Genomic DNA, 17,255 nt, shown 5'->3' with positions numbered 1-17,255 from the left:
GGGTTTCCAGAAATGAAAACAGAGAGGTGACTGAGGAACTCCGCGGACTCCTGGTGACTCTTTAATCCTTTGCTGGGGTGAAGTCTGCCTCTTAGAGGGGGAGTCAAAGGTAATTTTTGGTTTTTTAGTCATTTTCTTCCTTTTGAAGGAAGACTTTAAGATAAATTAGACTGTAATCCACTAACTCCAGATGAAATTATTTACTTTTGTATGGAGGTTTGGATGTGAGTAGTTCATGCTGTTTGAAAAGATGGCGTGTTCATTAGACTATAGAGATGGAAAATACAGTAAGTTCAGAATATTTAGCTGTCTATATCATACAGTCTTCTATTAAAGAAGACACTATTTTTTTTTTTTTTTTTTGAGACAGAGCCTCAAGCTGTTGCCCTGGGTAGAGTGCCATGGTGTCACAGCTCACAGCAACCTCCAACTCCTTGGCTTAAGCGACTCTTGTCTCCAGCCTCCTGGAACTATAGGCACCTGCCACAATGCCTGGATATTTTTTTTTTTTTTTTTTGGTTGTAGTTGTCATTGCTGAATGGCAAGACTGGGCCGGATTTGAACCTGCCAGCTCTGGTGTATGTGGCTGGCACCTTAGTCCCTTGAGTTAAAGTGTTGAACCAAGAAGACACTATTTTGATGAAGAATTTTCTTTTTTTTTTTTTTTTTTGGTGATTTTTGGCCGGGGCTGGGTTTGAACCCACCACCTCTGGCATATAGGACCAATGCCCTACTCCTTGAACCACAGGCGCTGCCCCGATGAACAATTTTCTTAAATCAAAGTATTAAATGTCACCAAAAAGAGAAATACAATAATTAAGGCGAGAAAAGAAAATACATGTAGGATGAGAAACATCCCTAATGTATGTGATACCTGGAGGCGATCATTTCTTTTTTTTTTTTGCAGTTTTGGCCAGGGCCAGGTTTGAACCCGCCACCCCCGGTATATGGTGCCCATGCCCTACTCCTTGAGCCACAGGTGCCGCCCCGAGTGGATCATTTCTTAACATTTTATATAACACAATTACTATCTATAATAGTCATGAAATGAAATGAATAACTCTTCCTTGTGAAAATTTTATTTTATTGAATTTCATATGTGTAATCATGACAGTAAAAAATTAGAAATAATCATGACATTAAAAAAAAGTCAACCTACTGTGTCAAGCATTTATTAATCCTTCCATCACATACTCTTTACATGCCATTTATGTAGGTAAGATAAACATTTTCGAAGTAATGTGGGGAAAGCAAATGTCATACCTGTATTTCCTTGAGTGTAAAGCCATTAAATCACTGAAATTTGCAAATTTTAAGTTATTATTTTTTTTTAATTAAAAGAAAAATTTTGACTAACAGAAGGGGGAGAGGGGAAAACCTCATTGTGGAGAGTGGTTTTAAACAGGTGTCCAAAGAAAGTTTGATTTTTTTTTTTTTATTTTTACAAATAGTGATTATGAGGACAGTCTGCACACTCCATACTTCAGGTATGGTGTACTTAAAAAGAGACAGCTGCTTATTACGTGAGATCTTACTGCTATCTTTGTTTTGAGGATTTGTTGTTGTTGTTGTTTTTTTTTATAACCTCTCTCTTTATAAGCTCTGCAGGAAATACAAATTCATGACACTAAAATGTGATTTTCATCAAATAATTTTCAGTATTATTGAATACAAAATATAATTTACATCAGTAGCTTTCACTTCTTATGAGGAAAGTGTTCTGTAGTTGCCCTGTAGATTTTGGTTTTATCCTTTTATTTACACCACTTATATATTTACATCATAAACACCACTTAATATATTTAATTGAAAAAATATATTTTTTTGCTGTAATGAGAAGCTTCCTCTAATCAAATTATTTTTGTCATGATTATGATAAACACACATATCAAATTATTATCAAACAAATTTAAACTAATTTTTCATTTTCTGGAAAATTTTTTTTTTCCAGTGAGAAATTTGAAAACACTAGTAACTGTAACAAATCTAGTCTTGCTTAATGGATCTACATTTACCCTAGGAGAGCTCATAGACCTCCTTTTGTGGTTTTGCTCAGATTACTTGTTGGTAATAAATTGAATTTTCACACCTGAAATGCTTCAATTGTTTTCTTTCCACAGAAAATATTACAGCAAAGCACATTGTGAGTAATGACAGCTCAGATAGTGATGATGAATCACAAGAACCCAAAGGTAAGAGCACAGGAGACTCCGCTTGATAGAGATCCATGAGGAAAGGGTATGAACGCTTTGTCTGATTTTTTTTCACACAAGATCCTAATGTAGCATCCACTTAAGGCACTGGTGTACTAGGACTATAGCTCTCTATTGAGAGAGAGGATTGAATGTTGCCGTACAATAGGCAGCATATATGTATATATATCCCCAACTTTTAATTGGCAAATCAAAAATATTCTCAGTTGAACAAATGAATAAATCTGAGATGGTAGAAATGCTGATTCAGGCACTGGACTCCTTAACATGGGTACTATAATTTGGGAACACTTTTAGATGGTTTTAAATATTAAAATTTTATTGTTAAGTAACATGTAAAAATGTTTCACTCCATTCCTGAGCCTTATCCCATGGTCAACACCCCACTTTTTGGAAAGGGATTAGGGATGAAGTTGTATAACATTATCAAGAACTTGTTGCATATATTGTGTGGTGGTATAAATGAGTCCTTTTGCATTTGACAGGGCCATTTTTAGTTTGATGTGGATTATGATAGCCAGCAATGGATTGGGGGCAAATCTGATTTGCAGTGAACATGAGGTCATATTTCTTGCAACGCTTATGTAGTAAAATGGAGATATTTCTCATTCTGACATACTGCCTTGACATATTTATTGATAAAAATGTCTCAAATAGTCCAAAACAATCAACAAATAGACAAAAAGCAAACAAGACTTTGTAACAACTGAGAGAACCTGTCCTCTTATACTTTAAATGCTATCTGGATTTTAGAATACCGTATTTTGCCATATATAATGCACTCCCATATATAATGTGCACACATGTTTTTGGCCTGAACTTTTAGGAAAAGGCCAACTGTCAGTCAGGAGAGACACATCTGAGGTAGGCTAATGCTCCCTGGTAAACATTCAGATTACATGAAGGCTGCCCCTATTCTCTCTCCCAGGAGCCCTTCCCTCCCTGCCATGTTGACTTCTGTGGCTGAGATGGCCAAGTATGTGGCCAGCAAGGAGGGAGCCTCTGGGGCTGCTTGGCTCACCGGCAGCCAGGTTGGGTCCCTGGGGCCTGCATGGGGCTCCTGGTCCCCTCTACATAGCTGGGCCTTGGCCTTGCCCCTCATAGTTATAGCCCACTTCGCCAGCCCAGCCACCTTCCCCTCTTTCTGATAACATCACTCTGTGGAGGCCACTTCAGATCACCCCCACTGGATTCTGGATACTCCTGGCTGACACTCTGTGTACCTGGCAGGCCCAGGCGACCCTAGGAGCCATATGTCTAGCGCACATCCTTATTTTTTCCCTCAAAAATTTGTCCAAAAATAGTGTGCAATACACACATTAAAATACAGTTGATATTTAATGTCTTATTGTTCAAAACTCAATAAATTTCACAAGACTTGGTGTAGATATTAAAAGAACCAGATATCTTTTCTTAATTATCACTAAAATTAAAGTGCTCTTCTCCTAGCTGAGCTACTACTTCCTCATAGGAAGCTCTGGTTTGTGAGCATGCACAATCCAGAGTCAGGGTGATTCTCTGTGGAATGCAGCCACACAGGACCACAGTATGGCTGGTGTGCAGTGTCTGGTGAACTTTAAACAAGAGCATCCCTTCTCTTGGCAGATGAAGCTTTTGTCTAGGCACAAGATGTGACCAGTGGCGCATGAGCTGGGTTTCAGCCCTTACATGCTCACTCTCCTGCTGCCTTATGTGTGGCCCATGATTTTCTTGGTCAAATATAGCAGGCCCGGTCCTCAGGAGGAGCCCTGAAGGAATCCTTCTCTGGAAGGAGAAGTAGTCTTAATTCTGGCTCCTATACTTTAAAAATTTTAATGTTACATTTTCTTAGTTGTTCAAGTCCTTTTTATTCTGAATTTCCTTTTATTGAAGGAAGCTAGGCAGTGCAAAGGGAGTAGACATTATACCCCTAGTATCTATAGAATTAATCACATACTGATCTAGAGGTGATCAAATGAACATGGTAATAGTTTGCCAATTTTTAAGTCAATTCCTAGACATGGTCAGTACATTTGGTAACCTCTGTCGTACTGGCTGGTTCTTAAGGCTGACAAGTTCAAGACCTTCTCAGTATGGCTGCTTTGGGTTTAGTACCAGCCTTTATACCAGGCGTCCTCAAACTTTTTAAACAGGGTGCCAATTCACTGTCCCTTAGACTGTTGGAGGGCTGAACTATAGTTTAAAAAAAACAAAACTATGAACAAATTCCTATGCACACTGCACATATTTTATTTTGAAGTAAAAAAACAAAACAGGAACAAAAACAATTCACACTGCAGCATGTGGCCCGCGGGCCGTAGTTTGAGGACCCCTGCTTTATACAGTATGATATTTGGGGATAGTTTTGAGGTTTTCTTTTCAATCCTTAATATTCATTTTTTTCCTTTTAAATAGAGTTCTTCAAAGCAGTTTTTGGGTTTAGGCAAAATTGAGTGGAAAATACAGGGTTCCTCTATCTCCTGCCTAGTCATCCCCGACCACTCCTAATATTGTTGTTGACACCATAGTTTTCCCTTTTCCAGAATGCCATGTTAGTTGGGATCATCTGGTATGCTGCCTTTTCAGACTGGCTTTAGTAGCGTAGACATGAAAGTTCTTCCATGTCTTTTCATGGCTTGATAGATCATTGCTTTTTAGAATGGAATAATATTCCGATGTCTACATGTAGCATATTTTATCCATTCACCTAGGGAGGATATCTTGGTTGCTTTCAAGTTTTGGAAATTATGAATAAAGGCACCTAAATATCTGTGTTCAAGTTTTTGTGTGAATATACGTTTTCAATTCATTTGGGTAAATAGCATGGAGCACAATCACTGGTTTTTATGGTAAGGGTATATGTAGTTTCATAAGAAACTGCCAAACTATCTTCCAGAGTGGTCATACCATTTTTCATTACCATGAGCAATAAACAAGAATTCTTTCTTCTTTCTTTTTTTTTTTAATGAGACAGAGTCTCATTATGTCTCCTTATGTCTCATTATGTCTCCTTATGTCTCATTATGTTGCCCTCTGTAGAGTGCTATGGTGTCACAGCAACTTCAAACTCTTGGGCTTAGTGATTCTCTTGCCTCAGCCTCCCAAGTAGCTGGAACTACAGGCACCTGATACAATGCCTGGCTATTTTTTTGTTGCAGTTGTTTAGCTGACCCAGGCCGGGTTCGAACCCGCCACCTCGGTGTATATGACTGGTGCTGTAACCACTGTGCTACGGGCGCTGAGCCAGTAAACAAGAATTCTTCTTGCTCCACATCCCTGTGAGCACTTGGTGTAGTCTGCGTTTTGGCTTTTGGCTATTCTAGTTGTTATGTAGTAGTATCTCATTACTGTTTTAATTTACATTTTCCTGATCATATGGAAAGCATCTTTCCATATGCATTTTGCCATCTGTATCATCTTCTTTGGTGATGTGTCTGTTCAGGTCTTTGGCCTACTTTTTATTTTATTTTATCTTTTTTTAAGAAATGGGATCTCGCTGTGTTACCCTGGCTGGATTCCAATTCCCGGGCTCATGAAATCTTCCCTCCTCGGTCTACTGAGTAGCTGGGATTACAGACACATATCACTATACTCAGTCCTAAGACCATTTTTACATAGATTTGTTTAAGAATTCTTAGTATGTTTCATATTATAGTCCTTTGCCAAATATGTCTTTTGCAAATAATTTCTGAGTCTATAACTTTGGGATTACAGACACATATCACTATACTTGGTCCTAAGACCATTTTTACATAGATTTGTTTTGTTATTGTTGAGTTTTAAGAATTCTTAGTATGTTTCATAGTATAGTCCTTTATCAAATATGTCTTTTGCAAATAATTAATGAGTCCGTAACTTGTCTTTTTATTCTCTTGAGGCTGCTTCATTGTTAGTCATATGATTTTGCACAAGGTCTTGAGTCATTTTCAGCTTTACTTTCTTCAGCTGTATCCTAGAATCCTTTACCTAGTCTCACAGAATTATTTCAATCATTAATTAGTAAAGGCATCCAGGAGGGCTTTGAGTGTGCAAAGTGATACAAATAGAAACGTCCTATTAGTATTATAACTAATAAGCGATAAATATCATTTATTTTTTCACTGCTGGTTTTATCTTACAAGTGATGCCACATTCGAATGTATCATAAAGAAGGTAAATCCTCAGCTGCCACAGGAGTGGGGATTACTGAAGAAGAAAATGAAGCAGCAGCATCAGACGAAGCAGCCACCTCAATTCTGTAGAAATAACTGAGTACCTTAATCATATCCTGTGCCACTGGAGATAAAAAAATCATTCATTTTAAAGCCTGATATGTTCTAGTGAAATATTTTCTTTGTCATATTTGGCAGCAGAAAACTGTGGGAGTAGAAAATAGGGTATTTGTTTTCAGTGACTATGTAGTCATCCAGATTGGTCACTGAAAGAAAGATGTCTTCCTTTACTTGGCTGAGTGAGTCTATGTGACAATAAAAATCAGCATGTATTATGGCTTTATGTATGTTTACCTAACGTTTTCTGAAACGTATGAAGTGTGAATGCAGATTCTCTTTCCTTTCTCAACATACATGCACAAACACATGTATGGACATATAGTTACATGTACATGTGTATTTGTGTACAGAGCTTCCAGAAATCAGAATAGAGGGGGTTTGGGCAGGTGAAGTCATATGCTACTATAAAGTGTTCTTTGATTTTTATTATGAATAAAAATACCAATTATGATCATTAGGCTGTTGCTGCTACATTACTTTATCTCCCCCTATTCAGCATTTATAAGGGCCAGGCACTTTTCTAAGAGCTCTGTGTAGATGCACATACTCAGTTAATCTTCACGGCAGCTTTAGGAGATTTACTGATGAGGAAATGCAGGAAGAGAAGGGATAAGTAACCAGTAAATAGAGAGAGGGAATTGGAACCCAGGCAGTCTGATTCTGGCGCCAGTGTTCTAAATCACTACACAATGTAGCTTCCCAGTGGCAGTGATGGCTGTACAGGTTTTAAGGAAAAGGTCCTTTCAAACTGTTTCTTCTGGAGGAATGCAGAATTTTAAAAGCATTTTTAGGCAGTTGTTTACATTCCAAAGTTTTAAATCCCCCCGCTTGATAATGAAGGATGAAATGACAGTGTATGCCAATCCTTTTGCTATCTCTCCTCAGTTTGCTTAATTTCTGGATGTTTACCAAATAGAATAAGAATTCTTAAGGAAACTTAAGAAATGTAGAGGGCAGGATTAGCTACTGTGGATTTTCTCAGTGTGTGTGCCTGTGTGTGTGTCCACGTGTGCACGCGTATGCCTGTGCATGACGCCAGGGAAAGGGTCAAGAAAATGACTGAAGAAAAGAAATGAGAAAATGGAAGACATTTACCTGAAAAATCTAAGAATAAACCAAGTGGCACTGTCAAGAATATAACCTTTACATTGACAATAGGTAAAAGGAAAACTAAAACCAAGTTAAGGACAAAAATGATTTACTGAAATATTTTCTATATATACATGTGTATATCGACATATATACATAACATATATTAAGTCAAAAGTCACAGGGCTTCACTGTTATATTATCCAAAGAAAAAATTTTTTTTTTTTTTTTTTTTTTTTTTTGTAGAGACAGAGTTTCACTTTATTGCCCTCGGTAGAGTGCCGTGGCGTCACACAGCTCACAGCAACCTCCAACTCCTGGGCTTAGGCGATTCTCTTGCCTCAGCCTCCCGAGTAGCTGGGACTACAGGCGCCTGCCACAACGCCCGGCTATTTTTTTGTTGCAGTTTGGCCAGGGCTGGGTTTGAACCCGCCACCCTCGGTATATGGGGCCGGCGCCCTGCTCACTGAACCACAGGGGCCGCCCGAAAGAAAAAAATTTTTTTTTTTTTAAATTGACTTTGGAATCTTGATAATGATCTTTTCTTTTTCCTTAGGCACTGAGAATGAAGACGCTGAAAGAGAATATCAAAATGATAATCAAGCAAGTTGGGTCCATCGTATGATAATGGCCTTGGTGAGTGATTCCGCTTTATTCAACACCAGAGAAGGACGTGCTGGGAAGGTGCACAACTTCATGCTGGGCTTGAATCTCAATTCATCTTATCCGCTGTCTCCTTTCAAAGACTTTACCACACAGGAATCTTTTGATGAAGATGAACTGGACACAGCTGTAGCAGGTGAGTACAAAAAATACCATCGTGAAAATTAATTCAGAAAGTCTTTATTCCTTCTCCAGAGAGAAGCATTTTAATTATTATTAACATTTATACTCATTACAGAAACTTGCATTTATTAACATTTATACTCATTTATACTCAATTACAGAAACTTACATTTAATGGGTGGAGGGCTTCAAAGTATTGGAGTTTTGGGGAGGAAGGGGAGAAAAAATTACATTGGATGAGAAATGGCCTAGTCATGCCGGTATAGAAAATTTTCATTGAAATGTTGAGAGGGACTTTAGATTCTCCCAGGATTGGTCAGGGTTCGCTGGCAGGAAATGGGAAACTCTCTGCCTTGTTTAACTGAAAGGGATTTAAAGTAGGGAATTAGATGCTTACAAAATTGCTCCGAGGCTTGGCTGAGCAAACCCCAGGCTGAGCTTCCAGGAATGACTCCAAAAACACGCCGGAATCATCCCCACAAATACCTCAGAAACTATGCTTGGCAGTGGAAATACCAGAAATGTAGTCTCTGTCTCATTTCCTTTTTCAGATTTCACGTGGGTGTGTTTCTCTTTGGCAGCGGCAGGGTCTCAGCAGAACAGGAGCTGCAAGGGAATCTAGCGAACACTGTCCTTAGCCGGACTCCTTAGAGTGGTGCTGTAATACATGCAACATAGGGTTAGAATGGAGTCCCGTTAGGCAGTCTGCAGAGTCCATCAGGCAATGGAATCTATCCCTCCAGTTCTCAGAAAGGTTAGGTAACTTTCGTTTGACTAGCATCTAGTCACTTTCAGGTTTGTCACTTAGCTGAATCCTCGAGAATAATTCTCTTTATACTTCAGTTCTATGTCTGATATAGATTAAAGGTTAAATTTACTTTGGTAACTAATGAACACATGATAATCTTTTTTTGTGATGGTTCTGTCATCTTAACTCTGTATACTTCATCACACCACCATCTTTCCCTTTAACTTTCCAAATGCCTTTCCTTAATCATTTTTGTCTAAGGGCATTGACTGGATGCCATAAAAACTGAAATGGGATTTTCGAAAAAACACCTTTCTACTGTCCTTTGAGGGTCACACCTATAAAATATTTGTGTGAATTAGGTTGTAGCTTTAGATTCTGTTGCCGTTTTGGGTAGTATCATTTCTACATGTTGCCTGACCTTAAGCGGAATTATAGAAGCAAAAGTGACCCCTGTTACCTAATTAAAAAAAAAAAAAAAGAGTGCAAATTCACTATAGTTTGCATTAGTTACATTTATGGTATCAAACTCTAGGATATGAGGTATGTAAGATTATATTGCTGTACTCCAACCCTTTCACTGTAATGAAAGACTATTTGCGATAAAGTCAATGCCTCTTTTAAAATCCATCCAATGGAAAAATACACTTAACCACACATCAGTGGCATTAATTATATTGTTTGGGGGCACACGATCATGCTTATTGTCATTGCAATTCCAATAAAATATGTCTCCTCTGGAAACTTATGCTTTATAGATGTTAACGATGGGCTTACAAAACCGTTTACTTTTGCAACACTGAGATGTGCAAAGGATCTTCAGTAAGTTTACTCTGTAGGAAAGGGAGATCAAAGAAGATGACTCTGTCATCGTTTTCTAAAATTTCTCAACAGAGCTGGGATTGGGACACATTTCTTGATGTTGCTTCTAAGCCTTTCCCTTTTCCCATAGTCCTTGGTTTTATTAGTCAGTATTTCCCTGATGTAAAATTGGAAGCTTTCGTTGTGTACTTGTTATTCCATCTGTTTTATGTTATTACTTGGACTACAGAGCTCCTTATGCAGCTAGCACAGCACGTGTTCTGCGTTCTACACTCCACACTTTAATAACTTCCTGGTAGTTCTGCAATATTTTATGTAGATTTGGTTGTGTTAGGGTTGCCAGCTAAAATATAGAATTCCTAGTTAGATTTGAATTTTAAATAATATATAGACATATAAATAATGTATATATAATCCTTATGACATTGGAGACATACACTAAATTGTTATTTGTTGATCATCTGAAATTCAAATAAAACTGGCATCTTGTATTTTTATTAGCTACATTTGGCCACTTTCGTTATTATGCTTCTTCATCTTTCTTAGACTCTTTCAAATTATTCTGCGTTTTCACCTTCCTTCTTTCCTGTGTTCACTCTCCCATGCACACTGTATTTCCAGAATACTTCTAATGTGCTTGGTTTTTGGCCGACAGTCAACAAGACAGATGTAAGTAATCATTAGCCTCATAAAGATGAAAATCGTTTCTTGGTCCTTCGTGAAGTTTTAATTCATGGCAGGATTTATATACTTTGGGTAACAATGATATAAAAATAAGAGTAAAACTGAAAACTGGCAACCCTGATCCTGAGGGAACTGTTAAGTCAGCCAGGATGCAAAACCCAACAGCAGCAAGCTAAGAATATGGGTTGAATGTGGGCGGTGGGGTTTGCAGAAGAACAGTTATGCATCACCTTGTCTGATTCCATCTTTGTTCAATGCCCTTTTAAAAAAGAGTTATCGACAGTTTTCATAAAATGAGGAAATAGAACATATCAATTATCCCCAAATATGGTATTAAATAGACTAAATATTCCTTTTGTTGAGATATTTTAGAGTGTTCTAACCTAAAATAATTTTATTATTTATTCCTTATTATTATGGGTACATAGTAGTTCTATAAATTGATAGGGTACATGTGATATTTTGATACAGGCATATGATGTGAATTAATTAAAGCAGAGTAATTGGGGTATCCATTACCTCAGGCAGTGGCATTTCTTTTTGTTAGGGACATTCCATACCTACTCTCTTGATTACTAACATAGTTTTAAATTGTCATCTTTGGAAAGAATTTTCATTGTAATTTCTCAGTGTGTATCTCATTGAAATTATATTTTACTCATTAAAATTATAATTATTCAATTGAAAAAATGTATAAAGGGTACTGATTTCAGTGAAAAGAAACTCAGCTAGTTCAGTGACAAATTAATTCAAATGTATTGTTTATGGCCCAATATTGCTAAAAATGATTGCATTTTTGACTGAATTTACTGAATTGATTAGTGCTTTTTTAGACAAAGCCTTTATTAAGAGAGATGTGATTTATCTCCCTGTGGTTGTTTTCAAGTTTTAGAATTATTGTATGTCTGGAGTGTAAGTTAAAAGTTTTATCACAAAATATGATCATTTGGGCTCATAAGGTCTTCATTAAAATTCCTCTTCTACAACTAAATGCCACATTTTAATGAAAACAGTAAAGTTACTTCTCATTTAAATTTGTACCCCCTTTGCAAGAATAGAGATTTTTGTTTAATTTAGATAGTGTGCTGGAAAAACTTACATTTTATTTTACCCTATGTCAATTTTGTTCTTACAAATTAAAAATTTAGTATCTTAGAGTTAAAACAATCTGGCAAAAAAAGTGCACTTTTTTTGTTTTACTTCACTTTGGAGACTATCTTTTAAAAACAAGGGAAATTATAAGATGGTGAAAAATCCCCTTGTTAGTTTATTGCATAATAGTTGTATGCCTATAGAAATAAATTTGGAGAAGGTTTTATTAGTTCCATGACTTCTTTCCTGTTTACTTTTGTGTTTATGCTATTTACTGTGACATACACCATCCGGAATAAGAAATCAAGACACGAGTTAATTTAGGCCAGAGTTCAAAACACAGACATCCAAATATTTGTACATTGTAAATTGAATCTGTGTGATGTGTTTGTCAAATGAACATTACAAATTTCCACAACTGAACTGCCTTGAGGAAATGTTATATAATTGTAAAACATACTTAGGCTTTTATACTTGACATACCACAGAACCTGATTAACTCATTCACAGGTCTGTAAACTTTGTATGCTTTAAATTATGGGAGGATATAATTCCAGGATGGCTTTTATCCCATAGTCTGAATTTTAGGGGGTGTTATGCAATAAATCAGTTCAAATTCAAATACATTTGGAAAAATGGGCAGCTCTATCTCCCTCTTCGAATGCAATGAGATACCACTTTAATGAGTTTAAGCCCTACTTAAAGGTGCCTTGAGTATAGTACTTTAAAAACAGACTGACTTATATTTGAATTTTAGCCGGGCTGTTTATTAGGAGGACAATCTTGAGCAGTTACTTAATGTAAACCTCAGTTTGCTTATAAAATAAAAATACTGGAGGCCATCATCCTAAGTAAAGTATCTAAAAACTGGAAAAACAAACACTATGTCTCCTCATTACTAAATTGGACCAAACTGATGAAAACACATGCGCATAGAGAGAAGTAAAACTTAATAGAAATCAAGCAGGGAGGAGGTGGGAGAACGGTCCAACAAAAACCCATCTGACCAGTACAGGGGACACCGTCTGGGTGACAGGCACACTTATAATGCTGACTCCAACATTACAAAAATGATCCATGTTACTAGAAATATTTGTACTCCTACAAAACTTTGAAATTTTGTAGCAGCTTTCATACTAAAACGCTATTAGTAAAAACAATGATAAGGAAAATAGGTAATATATGATCTATTTGGCTTTTACTGGAGCCATTGAATCTTGTCTTTCTCAAGATACGCTCTTATCTAATCACTATTTAACTCTTATTTTGTGTATGAGTCATCTGTTTATGTCTTGAAAAACTATGCTTCTTGCAACACAATTAAGCAATACTACTTACCCTTTTTTTTTCTTTTCTTTTTTGTTACTACATGGATAAACTTAGTGGGCATTTGGCTGAGTGAAATAAGTAATCCGTGCAAGGAGACAAATACCACATGATCTCAATTATTTGTGGAAAAATGTCAACCTCAGAAGCAGAGAGTAGAATGATGGTTACCGGATGCTGGCGTGAGGGGAGGGAGGAGAATGTGGACGGGAAAGGAACACAAAGGTCGAATAGCCCGTGGTCCTGAGATACGAAGTTTCAGTTGGGAGGAAAAAGTTCTGGCAAGCTATTGCATGGTATGGTGACTGTAGTTAATAAGGTATATTTCAAGATAGCTAAAAGAGAAAATTTTAAATGTTCTCACCACAAAGAAATAATAAATATCTGGGGCGGCGCCTGTGGCTCAAAGGAGTAGGGCGCCAGCCCCATATGCTGGAGGTAGCGAGTTCAAACCCAGCCCTGGCCAAAAACTGCAAAAAATAATAATAATAATAATAAATATCTGAGGTTATGAGCATGTTCATTAGCCTTTTTAGATCATTCCGTAATGTGTATATGTAATAAAACATCACATACCCCATAAATGATTATTTGTTAAGAAAATAAAAATTGTTTTTAAAATAAAAGAAACAGAAAAGAGATACTACTTACTGTCAGTTTATCTTGAAGGTTAGAATAATGGTGTTTAGCCATATATGAGAACTGAGAATTGGTCCACATTGTGATTTTTCTCTCAAATGCATTCTTGTACTGAAGAAAATAGGTGACTACCAGTTTCTCCATGAAAAGAGGGAAAATCAAACATAAAATGAGAGTAGATCTGGTTTTGGTTAATCTCTTAGCTAAAATTTTTTAAGAAATGAATTTATGAAGCCAAAGAAAAATAGGAATTATCACTAGACTTCTATTATATTGATAAAAAGCTCTGTGTGTACAAAAATACAGTAGTGTCCCCCCTTACTGTCAGATTCCTCTTCCTCACTTCCAGTTACTCATGGTCACCTGATGTCATTCACGGTCCAACAATTGTAAATAAAAAGTTTAGGAAATAAACAATTGAAGTTTTAAGGTGCATGTCATTGTGAACAGTGTGATGAAATCTCGCACTGTCCCTCCTAGAATGTGAATTATCCTTTGTCCATCCAGAATAACCCACTTCCCCATTGCTCACTTAGTAGGCTTCTTGGTTATCAGCTCTACTGCTGCTGTGTCAAATGCTGGTGTTCAAGTCACCCTTATTTTTCTCAATAATGGCCCCAAATCCCAAGAGTAGTGATGCTGGCATAGAGTTAGAATAATTCTATTTTATTAGTTTTTGTGACTAATATCTTACTGTGCCCAATTTATAAATTCAATGTTACTTTAGGTATGTGTAGATAAGAAAAAACATAGTACATATGGGATCAGGTAAATCTGTGATTTCAGGGATCTCCTGGGGGGGAGGGGTTGGGCATATGTCACCTTCCAAATAAAGAAGGACTATTTTATTCCCATTATTGTATTTTTTGTCGGGGTCCCAACCTGGGGGCAGGCTCTAGTAAGACCTGTGGAACTGTCAGCGATCAACTGAAGAAATATAAAGTTAGCAATGATGGCAAAGAAAGAGACATGAGACGTAGAATAGAATTAAAGGTGGGAACTCAGGGGTCCGTTGCCCATTTGTGGGGTTCCCGGCAATGGCCCAGAGTGTTTGCTCCACTCTGATTTTATTGAAGTCTATTTGCCTATAGGGTAAGATGAGGGAGGGAACAAAGACACCAGCAGTTTCTCTGAGTGAGCATATCAGCTCCTATTATTATTTAAGGGTTAGAGTAGCCTTGAGAAATCTCAAATCTGAGCCTTGTATTGGGAGAGCCTGCTGCTTGAGATCACATAGACAGATTTCCAGGGCCGTGTTAAACTCCACTAGTTCCCTGTGTAGTAAAACGCCAGTGGCGTTAATCTCCTCTGAGGAGTCTGGGAGGGAGGAATTTTCCTCCTTCCTCTGCAATAAGGGATATTAGCTCTTCTGCCCATAGCTCAGGGCTCGAGCTACTCCCTTGATCTCTGCCCCAGGCAAATGCAAATCTCCATAGTAGGTATCTGCTTTGCCTGTTTACTAGGCAGGAAACAACCGACGCAGTTAATGTATCTTTCTAGGTCTTTGCCATAGTCTCTTCTATGGCCATTTTTCCTCAGAGTGCTCACAGACCCAGCAGGGGTGTTTATAAGCTGTATCCCCAACAGGTTAGAATTTCAGAAAAGGCAGGAAGCTTGCTACCATTGGCTAGCTTAAATGTAAACTAGCTGACTTTTCTTTGTTCTGACTCCCTCAGTTTACTTTTTAATTTTCCTCTTTTTCTGGAGGTGCTTTCCCTTGCCAAGAATGGGGTCTTCGGTCCCCAATTTTCCTGCACATTTTTAAATGTTTTTAAAATTTAAAATGTGTTTTTTATGTTTAAAATTTAAAATGTGTTTTTTGTGTTTAATTATGATAAAATACACACATTAATGTTGTTTTAATAATCAATAGAATTGTGTGCTTATAGCCTCTATATATTGTAGTTATTACTTTTTACATTACTCATTCTAAACCTTTTAGTTCTTTAGTCATGCCACTTTGTAAAGTAATAGTGTAACACTGTGCATAAGGTTAGACTTCATGAAACTAGCTTAGAATCTTGACTCTCACTATCTGTGTGAAACTAGGCAACTTAGTTTACCTCTTTGGCCTCCGTTTCCTTATCTTTAAAATGACCATCTCCTTTGTAAGAGTCGTATAATAATAATAAATCTCATATTTAAAATTTATAATACTGACAGTTGGATGTGGTGGCTCATGCCTGTAATCCTAGCTCCCTGGGAGGCCAAGTTGGGTAGATTGCCTGAGCTCATAAGTTCAAGACCAGTGTGAGCAAGAGCAAGGCCTGGTCTCCCAAAATAGAGTGGTGGGCACCTGTAGTCCCAGCTACTCAGGAGGCTGAGTCAAGAGGATCACTTGAGCCCAAGAGTTTGAGGTTTCTGTGAACTACGATGATGTCACAGTACTCTACTCATACAGGCAACAGAGTAAGACTGTATGCCTCAAAAGGAAAAAAAAAAAACTCATAAAACTTAAAGCATAAATGAATTTGCTATTATAAGAGTAACCAATTGATGAATTTTTAGCTCCATAGTAAAATAGTTAGAAATAGATATAAGTCAAAAACTCAGAATTTTTTACAAGTAAAAAATTTACATGTACAATTTTTATACAAAAATTTCAGAGGAATAAATTAAAATTGGCTTTCATAATTCATATACATATTTCATTAATACATCTCAATTTTACAATTGGTAGATTCTAGGTTCTGTGATAGGTTTAGAATCTTGGTTAGTGGCAAAGTAGATTGTCAAGAGAATCTATAGATACTTGATTGTTTTTTTTTTTTTTGTAGAGACAGAGTCTCACTTTATGGCCCTCAGTAGAGTGCCGTGGCCTCACACAGCTCACAGCAACTGGAGCTTAAGCAATTCTCTTGCCTCAGCCTCCCGAGTAGCTGGGACTACAGGCGCCCGCCACAACACCCGGCTATAGATACTTGAAAAGATAGTTAACTCAAAGATAATTATTTAAAGGATTATTTCTTTTCTCACTCCTTGTGCCCTAGGAGTTAGCCTGAGATATAGCAAGCCTTTACTATGCAGCCATATTACCTTATTTCTTGTCTTACAAAAATAGTTTTTATTAAACCATATTTGCTTTTTATGTAAAACTATTCATACCTTCCCTCTTTGTTTCAGTTTTTCTGGGTAGTACAAGCAGCCTGAGCTATAAAATACTTTCTTCTTTATTCATAAATGTCACTAGGACTTATAACATATGTTTGGACGGGGAGAATTTAAGGATTTGTGTTTTTTTGATTTCTTGCTCTTAGAATGTAAAATAAGTAAAATGGACTAAAGAAGAATTATAGCATCATTCTTTTTTTTTTTTTTTTTTTTTTGCAGTTTTTGGCTGGGGCTGGGTTTGAACCCACCACCTCTGGCATATGGGCCTGGCGTCCCACCCCTTTGAGCCACAGGCACCGCCCTATAGCATCATTCTTAGAATGTGGAGGAAAATGAAATACATTAAGTTCCTCCCATATGCTGAGCAGGGTCCTGGATACTTTATGCTTTTTTAATATAATGCTCACAATTCCTGAGATAAGTATTAACTAAATTTTATGGAGATTCTGTATTTCCCTTATGACAGTGCTTGCCAAGTGGACTTTAACACCTAGG

The 17,255-nt window shown here is 37.1% G+C and overlaps 1 protein-coding gene across 3 annotated transcripts in view; it reads left to right on the top strand.

Annotated features, from left to right (window-relative positions):
• The window catches only part of PLA2G4A (phospholipase A2 group IVA), a 174,345-nt gene that overhangs the window by 135,329 nt on the left and 21,761 nt on the right, over positions 1-17,255 (top strand). For all 3 annotated transcript variants that reach the window (XM_053607841.1, XM_053607842.1, XM_053607843.1), the window contains 2 exons: positions 2,121-2,192; positions 8,109-8,351. In XM_053607841.1, coding sequence (XP_053463816.1) covers positions 2,121-2,192; positions 8,109-8,351 — 315 coding nt within the window. The remainder of the gene's footprint in view (positions 1-2,120; positions 2,193-8,108; positions 8,352-17,255) is intronic.

The sequence above is a fragment of the Nycticebus coucang genome, chromosome 10 (assembly GCF_027406575.1).
Source record: "Nycticebus coucang isolate mNycCou1 chromosome 10, mNycCou1.pri, whole genome shotgun sequence".
NCBI classification, from domain to species: Eukaryota; Metazoa; Chordata; class Mammalia; order Primates; family Lorisidae; genus Nycticebus; species Nycticebus coucang.
The sequence above is the reverse complement of the archived record's forward strand: the minus strand, read 5'-3'. Positions and strand labels throughout refer to the sequence as shown.